We start from the raw sequence: 20,444 nt of genomic DNA, 5'->3' as shown, positions 1-20,444 counted from the left end.
ACCACCTGAACGGAGCATCAGGGCGGAACGCGTGCAGTTTAAAATGTGTGCAGCAACAGAACAGCTGTGAATCAAACAACCGATATAAATATGTACATTTGGTTTCTAAAGACAAAAAACATGTTACATTTCATTATGTATTTTATTTTAGTTTTCGCAATGTCTTTTATTTTTTCTGACTTTCGTAATGGACGCTGATTGGTCGGTTTAGAATTTACGACCACACCCATTCCCTTATTGTCACGTGTTTCCACACAATAACTACGAGTTTGAAGCACAAAAAACTTCAGTTTGTGTAAAACGGCCGGCTAGTTTTAATGCTCGAAGGCGACCCGAAACCAGGAGGGTAATGCTGGAAATTCTTTGCAGCTATTGGATTCATGCCTGAAAGCATAATGGCGGATGTCGTAAAACGTGGCTCATGGTCGAAAAAAAAAAAAAACTATCCCCGACAGAATGATGTCAGTCAAAGTTTCTATACATATTATTAAAGGCATAAACTCGCTATTTTACCCGAGTATTTGGCTTCGACGGTTTAATATAATTTAATATAACTAATATGACTAATGATTAATATATATAATTCATCTTCTTGTTATCGTTCGAAATAAAAATAAAACGATTAACTTTTGCGCTTTTATGTTGAAGGAGCTGCTGTTCTCTGTCGGTAACTTGACTGTCGCCGCCATGACTGCAGACACGCGCAGAGCGGAAGTGCACAGAGGTTACAACGCTGATCAAATATTTAAGCTAAGCGAGTGTCCAGCTAACGTGGCTAAAATATAAATGGCGACATTGCGAGAGACGAGTGTGTGGACTTCACCGAGTCCCTGCTAAAGTTGTCACTACAGTGAGGATGTGGTGGGAGTGTTCTTCTGACTGAGTCTCGTAACTGTTCTGCGGTACGGTTTAAAACTCCGGACATGCCTCGGCTTCCGCGGAACAGACTGTCTCCATGGATAGAGCGGCTCATCTTGAGCTACGGCAGCCAGGAAGAGCAGCAGGAGGAGGTGGGCAGCAGGTTGAAGGCTCATGTCATCGGTGTGGGTCAGATGTCCCAGTCCCAGGCGGGGAACACCGAGGGCCCCACCGGGTTGCTCTTCCTGTCTGATGGGGTACTCCAGATCCCAGCCGTCCTCACGGCGTCAGCCTGGGAGCATCTGCAGGAGCAGGAGGACCGTGAGTGCTTCAGCAGCCTACTCAACAGCACGGTTTGCATCCAGGACTACCGGCTGCAGTTCCACATGGCCTCAGAACAGACTAAATGCAGGTTCTTCCTATCAGTCGGAGAACTAGCTACAACCGCAGCAGGTCCAGTTAAAGACAACACTCCCTGCTGCACCACCCTGTCCTCTGTCAGGATGAAGATCTGTAAAACGTGGAGAGCTCTGCTGGGTCAGGAGGACTCTCAGAAGAGCCAGTGTGAATTTGACCTATCCCAGCTGCTGGGAGAGTGGCAGCACGACTGTCTGCAGGCTGTGCTGGAGGACGTCAGGGAGAAGCTGACAAGGGGACGCGCCGCGAGCCTGCAGCCCTCCACCTCCACCTGTCACTCCACGCAGACCTGCTCTAGCACACGCTGGGATGTGGACAGGATCAGATATAAGGGAGAGAAGTGTTTCAGTGTCCCTGTGAAATATCTCCTTATCCCAGAAGAAGACTCTCAGCAGGTCCAGACTCTAAAAAATGCTGAAAGCAGCACAGAGAGGATGGAGGAGGAGAATATACTGCAAGTCTGCAACCCTCCAGAGACCACGCAGCCCTCTGTTGATGATACACACTGGCAGATAGTTCAACCAGCAGCTGTACAAGGAGTTTGTGCATCCAGTGACAGCTCATCTCTTCCAATGGAGGACAGCCTGCTCCACGAGGATGTGATCACAGGTGGGACTGACGAGCCTTTGTCCAACCCGTGGAACATATTTTCTCCTCCTTGTATCTCCTCATCTTCTTCGGATGCATCTCCAGAAGCTACACCAAGCATCTCGCCGCACCCCGCCTCTGCTGCAGAATCCAAGCCTGATCCCGCCACCAGCACGCAGCTTCCTGCCCACCTGGTGGAGTCCAGCTACTTCCCACCCTACCAGAAACAGCTGACTGCCCTCCCCACCACTGCCACTTCCTCTTGTTCAGCTTCAGGCTCCATGATTGCTCCAGAAATGGAAAATCATCGCACCTGGACAGCACAGCAGAGCCTCCCACCTGTGGACCGAGAAAGGGAGGAGACAACTTTGACAAGACACGGAAAAGTTAAGAGAAAGCAAAGCGAGTCCACACCAGAAGCCCTCGACACCTCCACCTTGGCGGAGGACAAGGAGGCGGAGCTGAGCAGCAGTCCTCCATCGTGGCTCTTTGACACTTCGGTAGGAGGCTCCAGTGCCGAAGACGGCAGCAGTCCTAAACGGGCTTCAGGGAGTGTCCCGAGAAAAATTCCAAAGGTTCATCGCGACGGCAGGCCGTTCTCTTACTCGTACCGCGTGTGTGGACAGAATCTGCAGGACTTCAGTCGCTTCAGAATGACTGAATCTCTGCTGCACTGGGCTGTGAAGTATCTCGTGACTCCAAAGCAGACAGACAATCCTGCAAACGTAGCGTGAGCGGGCCTAGTTTACCTCTCGTCTGTCTTTAGTTCTGTTCTGGTATTGCTTCAGTTTGTCGGTTATGATGGTGTCCTCAGGCCGCTCTGATGGCCATTTCTGTTTGGGATGGTTTGGTTTATCAAACGAAGGTCCACATCAGCTGATGAGGGAATTTACAGCTGTTATTTATTTAGCTTTTATGAAGATTTCCTCATTTTCCAAGAACAAAATAAAAACAAAGTGCTGGCGTTTCAGTCAGAGCTTCCTAATTTAATGAGAAACTGATCTGATTTTGGTTTATTGAGCATATAAGACATCACCTTGGCTTGTAGGAAGTTAAAACTTAATTTGATTTATTTTTTTCCTGATATTTTGTATAAAAATTTGCAAACAGAAGAGGTTTGCATTTCACAAAAGCACATGACAGCAATGCCAAAGACACCGCACCGAAAATGTTTTGCACACACGGTCGATGTTTGTTTAACAATTTTTGGTGAGCTCTACACAAATAACAATGTTAAATCATCAATAAATACAATTACTGACCGAAATAAAGCCAAACGGCAGTTTTCTTTACACCTGAGCAGGAACGCCGTGCTTACACCGATGCACAAACTCGTCACACACTGTGAAACCATGCTTGTGTTTCATGCTGTGTGACGCTGTCACGGGTTAAAAATGAATATTTTCTCAGCCTCTAGATGCTAAAATGTCCAAATAAAACACGTTTGGAGTCTCGTTTCAATCATTTGCTGTTAAATGTTCTGTAAGTGCAGAGGTTGTGGCTTTGCTCTCTTTTGTGATTTCAGACCTTTCCTGTCTGTGATTAATGGAAATGTCACACGCTGCAATATTCAGCTGACATTAGTTTGATGTCAGAAGTCATCAGCAGCTGTTTGATTATCCATGAAAGCAAAAATGTAAAATATTTGATTGTTCCACATTTTGATAAATGAATATTTGTGACAGTTGAGTAAAAATCTGCGTTTTAAACTCTCTCTCTCCCCCCCCCCCCCCCAGTTTTCTGTTTTTCAGACAAAATTGATAAAAGAAAAATAAAACTTGGCAGATGAATGAAAAGGATGTTTGTAGTTTTCTCCATAGAACCGCCTCATGTCTCAGAGCATCGTTGGAGCTGTGCTTTTGTGTTTTTTCATTGTTCAGTGTGGAGATGATTAGAGCAGTATTAACAGTAGAAGCTCAGTTAGCAGCTTTATTATCTCACCTGCAGTAGAATTCTTGGACCCAAACCTCAGTCAAAGTCATCATATTTGTAGAAAACAAAAAACTAGTAAAGCTGCATTAGTAGATATTTTTCTTTCTTTTAAACTTGGCAGCTTTTCAGTATCGATCCAGGCTCTCATGCAGCCATATTTCATGTTCTTCATCAGTATGAAGGCTCATAATCCTGAAAATCAGACTCCGTGTTTATTTCTGATCAAATATTCTGATTTCCTGGTTAAAGGTAAAAGAGTTGTTCTTTATTTGTCCAGGAGGTGTCGCTGAAGACCGTGCTTGTTAAAGTCGAGCTGATGCAGCGGTTCAGTAATGCGCACGTCAAAGCAAAAAATGTGAAGTGAACTAATCAAAACCTCACAAAGTGATGCTGGTAGGCAGAGGAGGGAGTTCACATTTCTCTCAGTCGAGACTAAACCTGAGTTTTTGCAGAGCTGTGCCTCCTATACGTGAGTATTTACTGTCACTAAAAGAAAAGGCAAAGAAGAAAACAATGTTGCCATTGTATGGAAGTTTTAGGAACTGAACAGTTTATGATAATAAGGAAATGAGAACAACCAATAAATAAATAACATACACAACTCAGTAAGTAAGCACCACAATTCAGCAGCTTGTAGAACCACCTTTGACAGTAATAATCTGAAGCAATCATTTTTTGCACGACCACAGCTCACATCATCGTGGAGGAATTTTGGTCCACTGTTCTTTACATCGTGGCTTCAGCCATCTGAAGGCCCACCACAGCATCTCAGTCAGGCTGAGGTCTGGACTCTGGGCCCTTACAGCAGGTCGATTCTTCTGGTCTAAGCTTTAGCTGTGGGACAGACGGGCTCACATCAGCCTCTAGAATACTTTGGCATACAGAGGAGTTTGTGGTCGACTCAGTGACATCAAGGTGCCCAAATCATCAGCTCGCCACCACCGTGCTGACAGTCGGTATATGTTTGTGCTGATAAGCTGTGTTTGACTTTCTCCAAACATCGCACTGTGCATGTGCAGGACCAACTCGGCAGGAAACAGTAGAGGTTAGTTTTTGTTCATTTTAACAGGTGCCAAATAAATCAGATGATGGGATGTTTCAACAGAGGAAAGGATGACTGAACAGGATACAGACCCAGAGGCACAAGAAGTCAAGGAGCCCTGGTACAGAGAAAACTGAAAAGAGATGTGCACAAAAAGCCTCAAAATGACCAAAGTGAGGAGAAATATTAACAGAAGCTGATGCACCAATGAGTGTAAACAGAGTAAAAATGATCAGAAAAAGGTGCAATGTGACCCCCAAGAGACTGAAATGATGAAAAAGAGATAACTGTCTCCCCCTGGTGTCTACAAACAACCAGAGGCTGTAACTGTGAGAGGGCTATGCACACAACCATTCAGTAAACTGCATTTTATCAACACCTTTTTTTAAACTTTACTGAGTGTTCTAGATTGTTTTTAATTATCTGAAGACGACATAAAAAGCTCATTTTGCTCGTATAAGCAAATAAGAGGTGAGAAAAGAAACAATTTATTTTGGTTTACAGCAATTTGTGAAAGAAAGAAAGAACAAAAGGAAGATTAACAGCAGTTTCTGTATAACCACTGTGTAAAGAATGGTCACGTTTTCTTTTCAAAAACACAAAAATGTCTAAAGTGAGGAAAATGACACAAATGCAACACTGCAAATAGATGCAAAGTAACTAGAAAAGACACACAACACATCCTGGTATTTATTAGCTCCACCGAGGAGGTTATGTATTTGGTAGCATTTGTGTTTGCGTCATTGTGTTTTGAACGAATGACCTTTTAGAATGGGGGCGTGTTAACAATCCTTTAAAACACAGATGTCAAACTCCAGTCGTCGAGGGCCGATGTCCTGACACTTTTAAATGTCTCCCTGCAGCAACACACCTGAATAAAATTAGGAGGTCATTAGCAAGACTGGGCTGCATGCTGAGGTGGCAACCCCTAACCTTGCTCAAGTAAATTTACATAAATGTAAGTTTTTGGAAAAATGCACTTCTAAAAGTACTTTTATTGCATCATATTCATTCATTCATGAGCTGCTGTAACATGAATCAAATGGCTGAACTGCCACCTCAGCATGCAGTCAGGTCTTACTAATGACCTACTAATTTTATCCAGGTGTGTTGTTGCAGGGAGACATTTAAAAGTTTCGGCTCTTGGGGACTGGAGTTCACTACCTGTGCTTTAAAATGTGGCTTAACTCCACTGAGGTCTTCAAGGTCAACTTAATGATTTATTGGTCAACAATGGGCAAAAAGCCCAAATATTATGTAACATCTGAACTCTGACCTCTCCTCCCCCTCTCTACAAAGTACAACTTCTTAAAGTACGTTTAAAAAGAAAAATGTAAACTTACTTTTCCATCCACTTGTCCTTTTCAGGGTCGCTGGAGCCTATCCCAGCTGTCATAGGGCGAGAGGCAGGTTACATCCTGGACAGTCTGTTGCAGGGCTAACATATAGAGACAGACAACCATTCACATTCCCACCTATGGGCAATCTGGATTAATCAATTAACCTACCCCCACAAACTGCATGTCTGTGGACAGTGGGAGGAACCCACGCAAACACGGGGAGAACATGCAAACTCCACACAGAAAGCCCCGGCCTGATGGTGGAATTGAACTCAGGACCTTCTTGCTGTGCAGCAGTGCTGACCACCGTGCCACCGTGCTAGCCTTCAAAGCAAATACTGCAAGAGACAGCGCCTCCTCTCTGGGTGCTTCCTGTATTAGCTTTGCTTCATTTTCTCATTTTGAAGTTTTAAAAGCTTTCGATTTTTTTTTATGTGTAAAAACAACAGCTTTTGTTTTGCTGAATGGTTTCTTCTCTCGTGAGCCTCCTCGTCTGTGAGGTCTTGGCATCTTGCTTCCTGTTTTAATTTGAAGGTTAGATCTTCATGTGGCTTTCAGTGCTTTTGCTTCCATTCTTTTTTCCCTTCCCTCATTAGTGACTGACTGACTTCACCCACTCCTTATTTCACTCCTCTGCTGAGAAGAGTATTTCATCTGCGTCATTCTCCTCAGTCTTTGTCATTTCTACCGTCTTTGCTCTCCCTGTGGTTTGGAATTGTCCACTGAAGATGTGTTTTCTGAAATCTTGTGGTCGTTAAGGTGCTTTTTGACTTCCTGCAGATTCATTCTAGTTTTTTTCTGTTCTCGTCCTTCAGTTTCATCAGCCTACAGGTGAAAAACCGCTGCGAACAGATACAAAGTGTCTGCAAAGACACCCAATATTATAGCAAAGATGAACATGCAACTACATAGCAACACAAGCCATTTCCTGCATGTTGTTCCCCTTGTTCTCTCCAGCAATGAAGGATAAAATGCACTAGAATAAATCTTTACAAAAACCCAAATAAATACAGATTAAAGCTAATCTCAGTCTGAGATCATCACTGGAATCTCTTTTTGGTCTGGGACTAGGCTTAATCCAGGTCTGGGAGACTGGCTGAAACTGTGTCATGGACAATCCTGACATGGAAAAGATCGTAAAGAAAGCAGAAAGCAATCAGAAAGGAAAAACAAGTCAGCGCTCTGGCACCTCACGTCTAATAATCTGTTTCTAATAAAGCAACCCTACAACACTGAGTTTGGGGAGTCAATGCTCCTGATCTTTGGACACACAGTGCTGTTTTTGTGAACTCTCAAATAAAGGTTGTAACAGCTGGGCGACTGGGTGACATCACTGTCAATAAAACATCATGCTCGTGCATCTGCTGCTCGAACATAAAGTTGTAGATATCAAAATGCGTCCTGCAGAATTTCCACTAAAATGTCAGATCCTGAATCCCGCTCGCCGTGGCCCGCACTCGTCTCATACTTTCATGTTAGTTTAGTTTAATTTGCTAATGAATCACCGTCTGCTCAGAGAGAAACAGAGAAAAGACCAACTTCTGAGTTTATCCACTGAAAGCTCCAAGGCCTTAATGTAAGCAGGAGCCAGCTGTGCGCACTTGTAAAGTTGTTATAATCCTCCTCTGACCTATAAACAGGAAAATACATAATATAAAGCATCATGCTCACATCTACAAATAATACACTGTCCATGTTGTCCTTGTAAGGCAATACAGTCCCGAGTGGCTCCACGAAGCTTCTCCAAGGACAATTAAAGTCGGGTTTCATTTTGTTCCACTTTCATACGGACACGGTCAGAAAAGAACCTGAAGAAGCTGCAGTCGATGTGAAAACAAATATTCATTCAGAACTTTTCCACAGAGCAGAGAGTTGATTTGGTCACATCTGTAGGAGACATTTCAGTACTTACACAATTGTTTTATATGATTATACGTTGCTATTTTAATTCTCTGAGCCCTTCAGATTTTTTTAAATTAATACACTCTTTATCCATTATTATATAATTAGAAATTTTCATTGAGCGTTGTGTTCACCTCCCCTTATCTTCATGTTTAGTGTGAGCGTTTGGTTACTTCCTGTTTTACTTTGAAGGCTGACTTTCACGTGGGTCTTGGGTCATAGTCAGATACTCAAAAACAAAACAAAACAAAACAAAGAAATAAATGAAATAAGAAAAGAAGATACAAAAATCTTCCCACATCCTTTTCCTAATCAGTGTTTCCTTGATGGAAAACCCTATGAGGTCAGAGGAAGGTGTGAAGGAGACCTCATAATGACTGAGAACAGCGAGCCGTGGTTCTCCTACACCGGCCTCCTTAAACTGATGACGGATGTCTGACACGTTGAAATGATCATTTCCAGAAGATGAACTACAAAATTTACATTTTACTTCACGTCAAAAAGAGACTCACTTGTTAAAATTATCACTTAGCTACAAAATTTAGAATTTTAAAGGAAATACATGTACCTGAATGTAAAAAAGAATATTAATGATAAGGCTGAAAATACAGTGATGAACTTAAATAATCAGAAATGTGAAACAGAATCGGGGGCGCCTCCGGAATTTTTTCATTGGGGTGGCCATATGAGGGCCACTAAAAATATTGGAGTGGCACACGAAAAGCAGAATTTCCAGTTTTATTATGCTGTTCTTAAATACATGAGTTACTTGGAAAATGTGGCAAAAACACAGAGACGGAAAAGAATGATATGCCGAGTTCATTTCCTGCTATTAAAGTTGACGATTGTTAGCAGAAGCAAATTAAGATCCATTCTCCCAGGAAGGAGTTCAGTTTAAAAGCAAAGTTGTTCAGGAAAGACAAACAAGTGTCGGATCATGTCAGAGTGTGATGCCTGTCTCTGTGTTGCCCCTGAGATGCACCATTGATCTTTCCAGGGGTCGGCACCGACTTTTCTGCGACCTGACATGGATCAAATACCTGTAAAAATATTCATAATATGTTAACATGTTTCAAAACCAACTGCATTTCGTTGCCCTGTACCTGTGCATGTGCAATGACAATAAAGTTGAATTCTATTCTATTCTATTCTATTTATTGGTACAAAATCATCTTTCAACATCACATTTATTTAAAATTATTATTTAACATAACAAAGTCTTGACGTGGGGAGGTTGGCACTGGAGGTGGTGGTGGGGGTCGCCCCCTGCTGGTCATTCTATAACGTCAGATCCCGAAGCCACGCCCATCTTTTAGCCTGCCAGATGTTTATCGTGTTTTGCTAACTTCTGTAGCTATTAACACTTTATCGAGCGTTGGAGTTTTGCGGCTTCACCAAACACGGAGCTTTAAATTTAGTTTTACCTTAGGTGAGTTTAGATGTTTTTTGGGACACTCAGGCACCCCTACATTTGATCATACCACCCATTAAAATAGAATAGAAGGAGTAGCAATAATAACAATGTATCTTATATGTCTTCTGATATTATATTTTGGCAGCTGGTCTACTGGAGACAGGATCCAATAAAAACAGGTTTAAATGTCTGGTGTTGCTGCTGTAATGATGTTACAGTGCACTCACACACAGGTGCTGCTGCTTCAACAGCAGGTTTGTCAGGAATAAATACGACTTTTTGGGGGGAGGTTTTTGTTGCTGTGGCAGAAAGAAAATGAAGAGGTCATTTCACAAACTCTTATAATGTTTCTTTAGGGCCATTAGTTTGCTGACACATCACTAGTTACCACCCAAGGAGCTGGTGTACTTCATAATTTTAGTTTGTTAACGATTTTTATTCCTATTTTGGTCGAATTGAGCTTCAGTGTTCGTTTACAGCTCCAAGTGCAGGTGAGAGTAAGTCAGAGGATGTGATCTGTCAATGTTCAACAGCAGCTTTAACTTACTTTAGAAAGCTCTGGTCAGCATGATTGAGCCTTTGCCTCAGGTTTGGTAAATAAAGGGTACGAGATAAAACTGGTGTATAATTTTGAAATGTGCGATTATTCATACTGAATTAGTTTTAGACCCAGATCTAAGTAATTACGCTTGTTAACATTGTCACGATTCGTTGAAATGAAGCTTGCAAATGTGAAAAAAGCTGACTACATTTGCAATCATCATGTGCTGTTTATATTAACTGCGAGGCACTGCGTGCATGACAATATGACCGGGGCTGAGCCCCCTAAAAGTTTGGTTCTAGAATCGCCCCTGGTTTTATACAAGACAGACATGAACTGGAAGAATCGACAGTGGACTGAAAACTGAACACATTACAAAGGCAAATTAAAATAATTTGTTCCTTTTCTTTTTGGGAAATGCGATTTGTATATTTGTGTAATAAGTTAATCTTGTAATATATTAAGGTCCCTAGGTTTATGCATTGTTTGTGTAAGCATGCCCGCATGTTCTTGTGTCATCTTTCAATCAATAAAAAAATAAAAATAATATTGTCTTTGTACCTTACTGCTTGGTATCAAGAAATGTTTTAATAAAAATAATCTCAACATTAGCTGATCGCAATAAGTTGCAAATTTTGAGCTAATCATATAATTGTTTTTTTTAACGCCACCACCTACAAAACCCAGTCAATCGTTTTAGAGCAGCTGTCAGCCTGAAGTACTTATATTCCTGTTAAGCTGATCATTATTATTATACTGTCAGCCATGCCTGATTTATGCGCTCAGATATTCTTTGAAATGAAGTTTGCTGCAGAAATGTTCCCTCTGCGTCATTTGTGTTGGACTGGAAGCAAAACGAGAGTCTGACACGAGTGAAGAGAAATTGTTTAAGTTATTTTCCCTTTTATACACTTTGTTTTCATTCGAGTGAACTCACAGCAACTCCCAGAAAGGACTCGGCAATGTTTGCTTGTTCTCTCTGTGTGAGCAACTCTGAGCGTCAGGGGTGGACGTGATATTTCAAACAGCACATCAGTGCGTTTATGTATTGGGTGCCCGGAAATTTTTCCAAATAAACACAGCTTGATTCAACCTGGGTGGGCAGACTTATCAAGCGACTAATTCTATAAACAGATGAGGGAATAACCCGGCACCTCATTGGTTGTTGGGCAGAGGAGGGGGACATGAGGGAGTTTCAGCGCAATGAAATTTTAATTAATGTGGGTGGGCTAAGAGCAGCACCGACTGTTTATGATGGACAATTTATTTCCCAGTGCAAAGTCAACATAACACAGCAAACGTACAACAATTATTAACATTTTTCTGGGGCCCTCATGAGGCTGGAGAGTCAGTCAGTGGAGGAGTGGAGCTGCGGGAGCAGGCTCAACTTTCCCCGGGACACACTGCGGCTTTCCCGCCGTCATGACTCTCTACCACGGCCGTCTGCCGTCGCTCGGTGTGACATCTTCGGCTTTGAGCCTGTCCGCCCCCCCGCTGATCTACCTGTACGGAGGCGACAGCGGCGGGGTCGTGCCCACCGCCCTGAGCTTCGTGCCGGCCCGCCAGGAGCCCCCGCAGAAGCCGCCCTACAGCTACATCGCGCTCATCGCCATGGCCATCAAGAGCGCACCGGAGCAGCGCGCCACGCTCAGCGGCATCTACCAGTTCATCATGGACCGATTCCCCTTCTATCACGACAACAAACAGGGCTGGCAGAACTCGATCCGTCACAACTTGTCCCTGAACGACTGCTTCATCAAGGTGCCCCGGGAGAAGGGCCGGCCGGGCAAAGGCAGCTACTGGACGTTGGACACCAAGTGTCTGGATATGTTTGAAAACGGCAACTACCGCCGGAGGAAGAGGAAGGCGAAGTGTCAGCAGGAGGCTCTGGACTCCAAGGCCACCGGGCACAAGCGCACCAAGGCCCCCGGGCAACCTAGGGACCCTCAGACCTCCCCGAAACATCAAGCTGGCTCGAGGGTAACAGAAGCACCCGCGAGGGATGAGGAGGAGGAGGCGAGGACGCCCGCAGACAGGAAACATATTCTTGGCGAGTTGAATCACGCGGAACAGCCGCAGAGCCCCTCCACGCAGAGACTTAAAGTGCCCCCCAACCAACACAGCAGTCAGGCCGCCGGCAGGGAGCTTCACGCCCCACAGCCCGAGCCGTGCTCCGCGCCGAAACGCGCTGCGCTGTGGACGGACGACGCTCATCTCCCAGACGAGACCCTTGACCCGAAATCAGAGGAGAGGAAGTCTGCGTTCAGCCAAAGAGAAAGAGGTCCTCTCTGCACCGTCAGCTGCGCAGGAAACACAAACTTGGCCGTACCTGCGCCAGACAGGCCGAAGGGGAACACACTGAGCAGGGACAAATCCAAAGGTTTCAGCATAGACAGTATTTTAGCGAAGAGCGAGGACGAAATACGAGGCAGCATCCTCGGCCTGCCGGCCGAGACATGCGCACAGGGCCAAAATCCGTCTTTCAGCGCGTCCGTGGTCCTCGGCGCGCGTCAGCATCAGTTGTATCAGATGGGATTCCCTTTCTGCTCTTACTTGTCGCTGTCCTACCCTGACAAAGTGCTGCATTTTAAATGACCGGCAGACTTTCGTGCGTTTTACGCACCAAACGCGTAAAAGTGTAAAGTCTGTGTTTAGCTTTACACGCAGAGACACGAAACAAGATCTCTGCCATCATCTACTTTAAAGTTCGGACAAAAATGAACAAAGAGCGTCAAGAAGACTTTTATCTTCATCTTTACGCATGCGTCATTTTCAGGTTTGTGATTATATTCAGTTTTTTCCTCCCAAATCTGTTGCTCCTCAGAAATTATGGCTGCACAAAACATAATGCTCAGTACAATAAAAGGATGTCGTCCCTGCCATGTAAATATTTACGGATATTCTCATATGCTACACTTTACTCATGATGGTGAAACCCCATAAAGCAAGAACAGTGCGTAATTTAAAAAAGAATTTTAATTGTCGTGACTGGGCCTGAAGATGCCGTACAATATGAAGTTTAGTACTCAGTAATGATGTAACCAAAACCTATTATTATTTTCCACTCTGCTCTGGATTTGAACATTTATTTTACTGCAAAATAAAATTTAGCCAAAAATGTTGACGTGATTTATTTTAAATTGTGGTACGAAAGAATAAATAGAAACACTGCTGGAAAACTGCACCTTTGTTTCCCCCCCGTTGTTTTAAGAAAAATGAGACGACGTGTTTGGTTTTGTTCATTTTCATTAAAGTTTATGAGTTTAAAAAATGAAATAAAACCCATATCAGGGCTTTCACCAACGGAAACATCAGCAGCAACAGAACTGAAAAACTGGACACTGCCTTGTAGTTTAAGGACAGACAGACATTCCATTATTAAAAGTTGATGCTTATCTAAAAAATTATAACAAAGTTTCATTGAAATCAAAAACATGTACCGTTTGAGAACAGAGAGATACATTGTGCATTTACAGAATTCATAAAAATTCAATTAATAAAAAAACATGAAAATGTTCTGGGGAAATCAGAGAATGTAACTTCATATTTGTGAACACAGCAAAGTATTTAAATCATGTTTTTCCAAGTTGAGCGGCAGTAAGAATGTGCGGTGATGGTGCTTTATTTCAGTGGAATGAGAGAGCAGAGGCAGCCGGGCAGTTTTTGGAGGGCAGCTTTATAAATAAACATCATGCTGTGCTGCTCCCTGGTATTTGTTGAGGAGGACCGGCCCACCTTTGCATTTCATACGGTGAGAAAAGATTATCGACCGCAATGAAATGCAGTGCGATGTGATAAAAGGAATCAAAAGGCTTCCAGGTGGAGGAGGAAGCATTCATATGAACAGTGCCGAGCACAGAAAACAATTGTAGATCATGATTATGATCAGTAAGAGACACATCCATATAGTTTCTTCCACATCCAGCATTCATCCAGAGTCTGAAGCATTTAGATCATTTTATGTTTGGAACCAGCGGTTTCAGCTTTTGCCCACAAAGGGTTTGATTATAGAGCAGTCCAGGCTGGATGGTGACCTTGTGAAGGTGAAGCTTAAAGTAATTTACCAGTATTTATACATACTGTACGTGTGGATATATTTGGCACAGCCACACAGATCTGTGTGTGAAGGTGTTCTCCTAAATACCTGCTTAAATCAGTGCAATCAGTCATATGGTACACCCTGTGCAAGGTGGCAACACCAGGTCCCCCAGGCGCCCCCAAAAGTCCACAGTTTACTTATCATTTCAGCCTAATGATGATGATATATTAGCACAGTTTAGGTTAAATACATAGACCTTAAGTGCTTTATTTTCTGCTGAGCTTATTTGTTTAAGTTTGTGTTTCAAAGTGTGTTTTAATCAACACCCAGAAAACCAGGAACCATCCGTCAGTGAAAATGGGGAAAATCTTTGTTTTACTGAAGTTCACATAATCCAGAGTTTCAGCTGCAGCTGTCAAATTCACCAAATCTAGGACTACAAAAAGAAACGGCATGTTTTTATTGTTTGCAGCGCTGACCATGACCTAAACTCAACGTCCATTTATCAGCTTTCCTTGGGCCTTTAACCATGTCTGAGGTCACCTGCAAACAACATTTAGAAACACGTTTTTTGGTTCAACTGTTTCCACATCAAGAATGAGTTTGTAAAAATCACAGTAAATAATAATAAAAAAATCTAAATCTCAAAGGAACCAAACAACAAAAACAGTAATAATCCTATATAATAATTTTCTCATGTTTAAACTTTTTGTATTTTTTAATTCTGGTACCTTTTTCTCATTTATATTATTACATTAAGAGTTAAAGCTAAAACTTCAAACAGCACGAAAGGCAAATGAACAAAACAAATTCTCACCATAAAGCTGAAATATTAATACTAAATCATAAAAGTGTAAAATACTTATGACTCCTCTCCAAACCAGCAGCTGTGATTCCATGCAGGTAAACGCAACGACACGCTGAAGCATTCACATAACTAACAGCTCAACACACTCCAGCTATTTTATTCATGCTCATGTGTTCATATAGAATTATGTAACACACAGCCTCATGTTTATTTAATTCTATATTTATACAAAACAATTATCATCATTTGTTGCAATCTATCTTATGTCTGTTTGCTCCATTAATACACAAGCTGGAGCAGTCTGCATCAGGCTGTAAATTCCCTCCTTGCATCCAGACAGATCCGGGCTGGAGTGTGACTGTTTCCTCAGGAATATCAAAATGATTTCTTCCACTTTCTCTTCTTTCAATTCAAGAAATTTTGAGCGCTCTCTCAATGGAGGAATTCTTCCAAAAATAATTAAATCTGGATCTGGATCAACAACAAAAGTTAATCACTTCTACATTTCTCCAAAAGCAGCTTCAGATGTTCAAATGCATCAAGAACTTTTTGAGTAAACTTATAGAAGAAGAATCAGCCCTGTTATCTCCACCCCTCTGTGGAGATAATAAGGACATCAGTCCTTTGCAATCCTGCAATTTGTAACATAATAACTTTGATCTGTATTTTTTTTTTAATGACAGAAAATGAAGGGCGTTTTCTGGTGTGTGTGTGGTTGGGGGGAGGGGGGGGGGTTTCTAATATAACACATCCTGGAAAGTGTTTGGAAACGAACACATTTCTGCCATGATTGCAATCGGTTATTAAAATGCAACCTGCTTGATTTTCTAAACGCTTCAGTCCGTAGCGCACTCAGAGGTGGTACGACAGTGACTAAGCTGGACGCAGCATTTGTCCTGCTTCCTGTCTGCTGGGTGACGTGTGGCTGACGCACTCGTTTTTATAAGGTTGCTATTCACTTGAAAATTTACAGCTTTTGAAACAAAAGTGTCATTTATTGCTGAAGCGTTTTAAATTATGGAGACAAAGAGACTTCTTGTATTTCAAACTTCTCACAAGTATCTCTCATCCTTGCAGCCTGATTTTATCCATGTTAGACTGAAACAAAGTGTATTTAGCATTCCCGCCTTTAAAAAATAAAACACCTCACGTGCAAACGTCTAAGATTTAAAATAAGGTTAGAATTATTGTGAAATATCACCTCATAAGTCTTCTTCACTGTGCACTGACCGTAGTCACTGGCTTCATACCTGCAGGAGCAACAAGGTCATGTAAGTGCCAAAGACTGCAGTTCCTCGAATGTCCACTTGAGGCCGTCTCCTCAAAAATGAGGCAACTCCCGTGTAACATGTTCATGTTTACAGCAGAAATAAAGACATTTACAGCCTGGATTAAAAACTACATCGAGTCACTGAACTGAATGTCCTGAAGGTGTTTGTGCTGCCGGAGCCTTTTGGACCATTTTACTGAATTATCTGACAAATAAAATGACTTGCTGTGAGGTGCAGGTATTTGTGTCCGCGTGTTGCCCCCAAACAGTTTATGATCGTAGCTTGATAACCAAGCTTGCTAGCATTAGCTGATAACTTCTACCTACAACAGCTGCGCGTGGCGTGGGTGCAAGGAACGTCACGGCGGTGACAGAGGCCGTATTTTCTGGATTTACTTCTCAGCAGGGCTCAGCTTACCTGGAAGAAGTGACGAGTTTAACGTACAGACACAGCTTGTGTTTCCTGGTTTCACCGCTAATGCTAACAGCTGAATAACAACCCTGCGTTTGCTCTGGACCGGGAGTCATAAATAGCTAATGAGAAGCCTTTTAAGGTCTGATGGTGCTGAAAGTCCCAAACGAGGGTCTGTGAGCGACTTGTTGTAGAATGACACCTGCAGGAAATCAGAGCGCTGTGCTGACAGCATCATTACAAACACAGAGCAGCCATGTCTAAATATAGGCCCGCCGCTCAGACTCACACTCCGCTGAAAAAGCTGCACTGTTTGAGGCTAGCGCTGTGCAAATCAGGAATGTTTGCTTGAAATAAATAAACTTGCCCACATTTGAGGAGAGGAACTCACAATCACAAGCATTTCCTGTGTATAGGATTCTTTTGGTCGGACGTGTAAATAAAACATGATGAAAACCTCAGAAGGGAAAGATGGCGAGAGAGGAGTGGAAAGAAGAGGAGTGACTGGACTCCACGCTCGGGCTCTCCGAGGTCTGGGTGCGTTTCATACCCACACATAAACCAGCGTAATTGGCTCCGCTGGTTCCTCGTCCTCCAGCGATTTCCAAAGTCTTCTGAAAACAAAGCAGATTAATAAATGTTGGTTATCTGATGGTGTCTGTGAGTGTTTGAACAGTAAGAGATCCTCCTGAGAAAGCAACTCAGACAAAAGGGAAATCCTGTCGCTTCTATTTATTATGCGAGAAAACAAACTTTGCTGATGGGCCGTGGTCACAGATCTTTAACATGCACGGAGCCAGCATTGGCACCGGGCTGAACTCTGCAGCAGGGACCTGGAGGTGGCTTCCAGTCCCTTCCTGTGAGAGGCTTTAGGATTGTGGACTATGCAGGATTTGCTCATCAGAGCAACTATGTGACACATTTCTTTTGAATGGAGCTCGTCATTGTCCTTTATGTCATCCTTCAGTCAAAGTGACATCGTCTTTAGATTGAATAAAATCGTGACTGGATTCGTGACTCCGTCCAGAAGAGCAGCGCAGACGGAAAAACCCCACAAAACCGCACTAATCATCCCACCATGTGGTTTGCGGCTCTGTGTTTCCATAAATGCATCTTGCCTCATTTTGCATACCGTTGTGTTTGTTTTTGTGTATCTTCTGTGTCTAGTTTTGTGTTTCTTTATGGCTTTTTATGTGTTTTGTACATCATTGTGGTCTTTTTGTTTGTCTATGACGTCCTTTTTTGTCTTTTTTTGGTCAATTTTTGTCTCATTTTGGTGTGTGGGTCATTCTGAGACTAAATCTGGTAGTTTTCTTTTGCTCATCTGTTTTGCATTTGCTTTTTGAGCTTATGTTTGTACTCGTCTTTTTTTGTAATTGTTTCACTCATTTTAACTTCTTATCACATTATTTCATCCATCTGCATGTCTTTATTTGGCAGCTAACTTTGGTCAGTGTGTGGTTGTTTGATGTCTGACTTTTTTGTGTCTTTTTCAGGTCCCTGTCTTTGTCTTTGCGTTTGTTTTACATCAGTTTCAAGTGGTTTTGCATTTTTTTTGTCTCTTTGTGGACATTTTGTGATCACTGTGTCTGTGGTTGTTTTCACATCTTTGTTGTTTTGTGTCATTTTAAGTCCTTTTTGTTTCTGAGGTTGTTTTTCCTTTTCTGTTTTTTTTTGTCTCTGTGTATTCTAAGAAATAAAAACAGTCTAACCCTTAAATCATTTTCGATTGTTGTCATGTCACACATTGTTCTTCACATTTCTATTCTTATTGTCAAAATCTCTTTAATCTGTCCTCTTCCTTCACTCTTTTTCTTTCTACCAGCCATAAAGGTAATGCATGTTTCCTTGGTCAGGACTGATTTTTTCCTTTTATTGAATCCAAACAAAGCAGAAGAGAAGGCATCACTTCCTGTCTGACAGAGCAGAAACACCCACCAGACCGTTGGTGTGTTTAGAACATTAAATGTAGAAGCTTTCATCAGGTTGAATCACTGTTCTGTTTAATAATCCATCGTACAGGACAGAGCAGCAAAATGGACTCATATTTATATGAAAGGGTTTCAGGTCGGCCCACGAAGACGTCCAAGGAAAGTGAGTGCAAAATTTACAAATGCTGAAAACTGAACAGAAATGATTTTATTGCCTGAGCGAGTTCTCTTTCAAATGGGCATGCAGAGTTTACTGTGCTTGTTTCATCTCAAACTTGTTACTTGGAAGAAGCAATCTAACCTTTCCTCCACCAACAAGTTAACATTTGCTTTAGCCTCACAGTAAAATGTGTCAACAGCAACTTTGCTCTCCAGTGTTAAACATATTTTTGTAATAGGGTTCTCATTAAATTATGAAATGCTTCTTTGTTTTCTATTGGCTCGCCCTGGCCTCATGTCTAATTTTCCTCAACTATAAAACCGTTGACCTGACTTTTGGTTCACATGTTCTTCCTCCCTCCTCCGGCTGAGTTGTAATCACTGTGATTCACACGGCACTAACTACACAGGACTTTAGCCAAACTGCATAACTCAGTTGTTATTGCGGCAAATAATCTAGTTCAATAAATCTTTAATTAAATCAATGTGGTGCAAAGGTGTCTCAATCAAATAAAATAATACATATTTCTCTGGAGTTTCAGGCTGCAGTGCTTTTTCTGAAGTGTGTATCTGCTAACTTACACGGAACATTTCTGTGTTGTTCCACAGTTCTGTGTTGCATATCATGGTAACCCTACAAGCATGCTCTCCATATGTGAATGTGTTTAATATGACGGGGATTAGAGCTGATCAAAGCACCAAAGCAGGGTTGGACCCAAATAATAATACAGACCACTCTGTTCACACAAACCTCCACAGCCTAACAATATTTAGATCTGTCGGTGTCATGCGTTTTACTAATATTACTACCATATAGTAAAATATAAAGAAATTCATCTTTAATTAGCGCGTAAATGAATCTCGAAATGCACATGCACAGTGATGGAGAAACTCTGTAACCTTTGTGTGCACCAGCTGCTTGAAAAGAACAGTTTTTATTACGTTTGTTACCAACATCATGGCAAAGTTTCATTTTCAGATCTTACCTTTACACTGACATATGCGCAGGAGTTATCCAGGATGGAGGCAAATGTGTGTGAACACTGAGGTTTCAGTGCCAGCAAAAGTTCAACTTAATCACAGGCAGAGATGGGCAGTAACGCGTTACAAGTAGGGCTGCCACAAACGATTATTTTGATAGTCGACTAGTCACTGATTATTTTTGCGATTAGTCGACTAATCAGATCATCATCCATTAGACATAAAACTACAGCTTATTGCACCAGCAGCATCTGCTCTTATATAACTATCATTAGCTTACAGCTTTAACTGTTTAAGGTCTGTGCTAACTAAAAATAAAGACAAGATGATAGTTTATTAAATTTTAATGAAATTTGCAGATTGTTTCGGTGAAGTTTAATAAACTCCTTGCTATCTAAAATATAACAGGACACCGGAGTAAATTCTCGAGCATCTCACACTTCTGATGATCAGCTGTCTGCTTGACGTTTATTCAGCTGTGTAAAAACTATAACTTTAATCTCAGCCAAACCGATTTACTCAGGAACAAATTGTAACCGAGGACAAGGGATGAGTAAACGGGGCAAAGAAATAATTGATCATTTATTTATTACATGAGTTAAACATACAAATTCCCAGTCGTTTCCAAACAGGACTTACAACACATCCTGCTGATATCCCAGCTGCACATGAGACTTACCACACAAACTGTGCAAAATAACACTACAACCCGTCACACCCCGCTTAGTGACACTGCAATCGTGGCACACACTGCAAACAATTCGGGTCTCAGCGCAGCTGGGAATCAGTGCTATGTATGGCCTGTGATCT

General features: G+C 42.2%; 2 protein-coding genes and 1 long non-coding RNA gene across 3 annotated transcripts; 2 read left to right on the top strand and 1 right to left on the bottom strand.

The window, feature by feature from the left end:
* Window positions 1-293: 293 nt before the first annotated feature.
* acd (ACD shelterin complex subunit and telomerase recruitment factor) lies at window positions 294-3,640 on the top strand. Its single transcript, XM_086302089.1, has one exon. The coding sequence runs from the start codon at window positions 924-926 to the stop codon at window positions 2,595-2,597; it is 1,674 nt and encodes a 557-aa protein (XP_086158215.1). The 5' UTR covers window positions 294-923; the 3' UTR covers window positions 2,598-3,640.
* Window positions 3,641-11,335: 7,695 nt separating this feature from the next.
* On the top strand, window positions 11,336-13,141 carry foxl1 (forkhead box L1). The gene has a single exon (XM_086302665.1). The coding sequence runs from the start codon at window positions 11,457-11,459 to the stop codon at window positions 12,627-12,629; it is 1,173 nt and encodes a 390-aa protein (XP_086158791.1). The 5' UTR covers window positions 11,336-11,456; the 3' UTR covers window positions 12,630-13,141.
* A 139-nt stretch (window positions 13,142-13,280) lies between these two features.
* Window positions 13,281-20,159, bottom strand: LOC147326734 (uncharacterized). The gene is made up of 3 exons (XR_015130503.1): window positions 16,570-20,159; window positions 16,083-16,131; window positions 13,281-15,352 (listed from the first exon to the last, which is right to left on the bottom strand). It is a non-coding gene; the product is annotated as an uncharacterized LOC147326734 (long non-coding RNA).
* Window positions 20,160-20,444: the final 285 nt, after the last annotated feature.

This window comes from Aulonocara sp. 'chitande type north' Nkhata Bay, linkage group LG7 (assembly GCF_057382095.1).
Source record: "Aulonocara sp. 'chitande type north' Nkhata Bay isolate Kocher_YH1m ecotype deep benthic linkage group LG7, A_spYH_male_GT1.1, whole genome shotgun sequence".
Lineage (NCBI taxonomy): Eukaryota > Metazoa > Chordata > Actinopteri > Cichliformes > Cichlidae > Aulonocara > Aulonocara sp. 'chitande type north' Nkhata Bay.
This window is presented reverse-complemented; position numbering and strand designations above follow the sequence as displayed.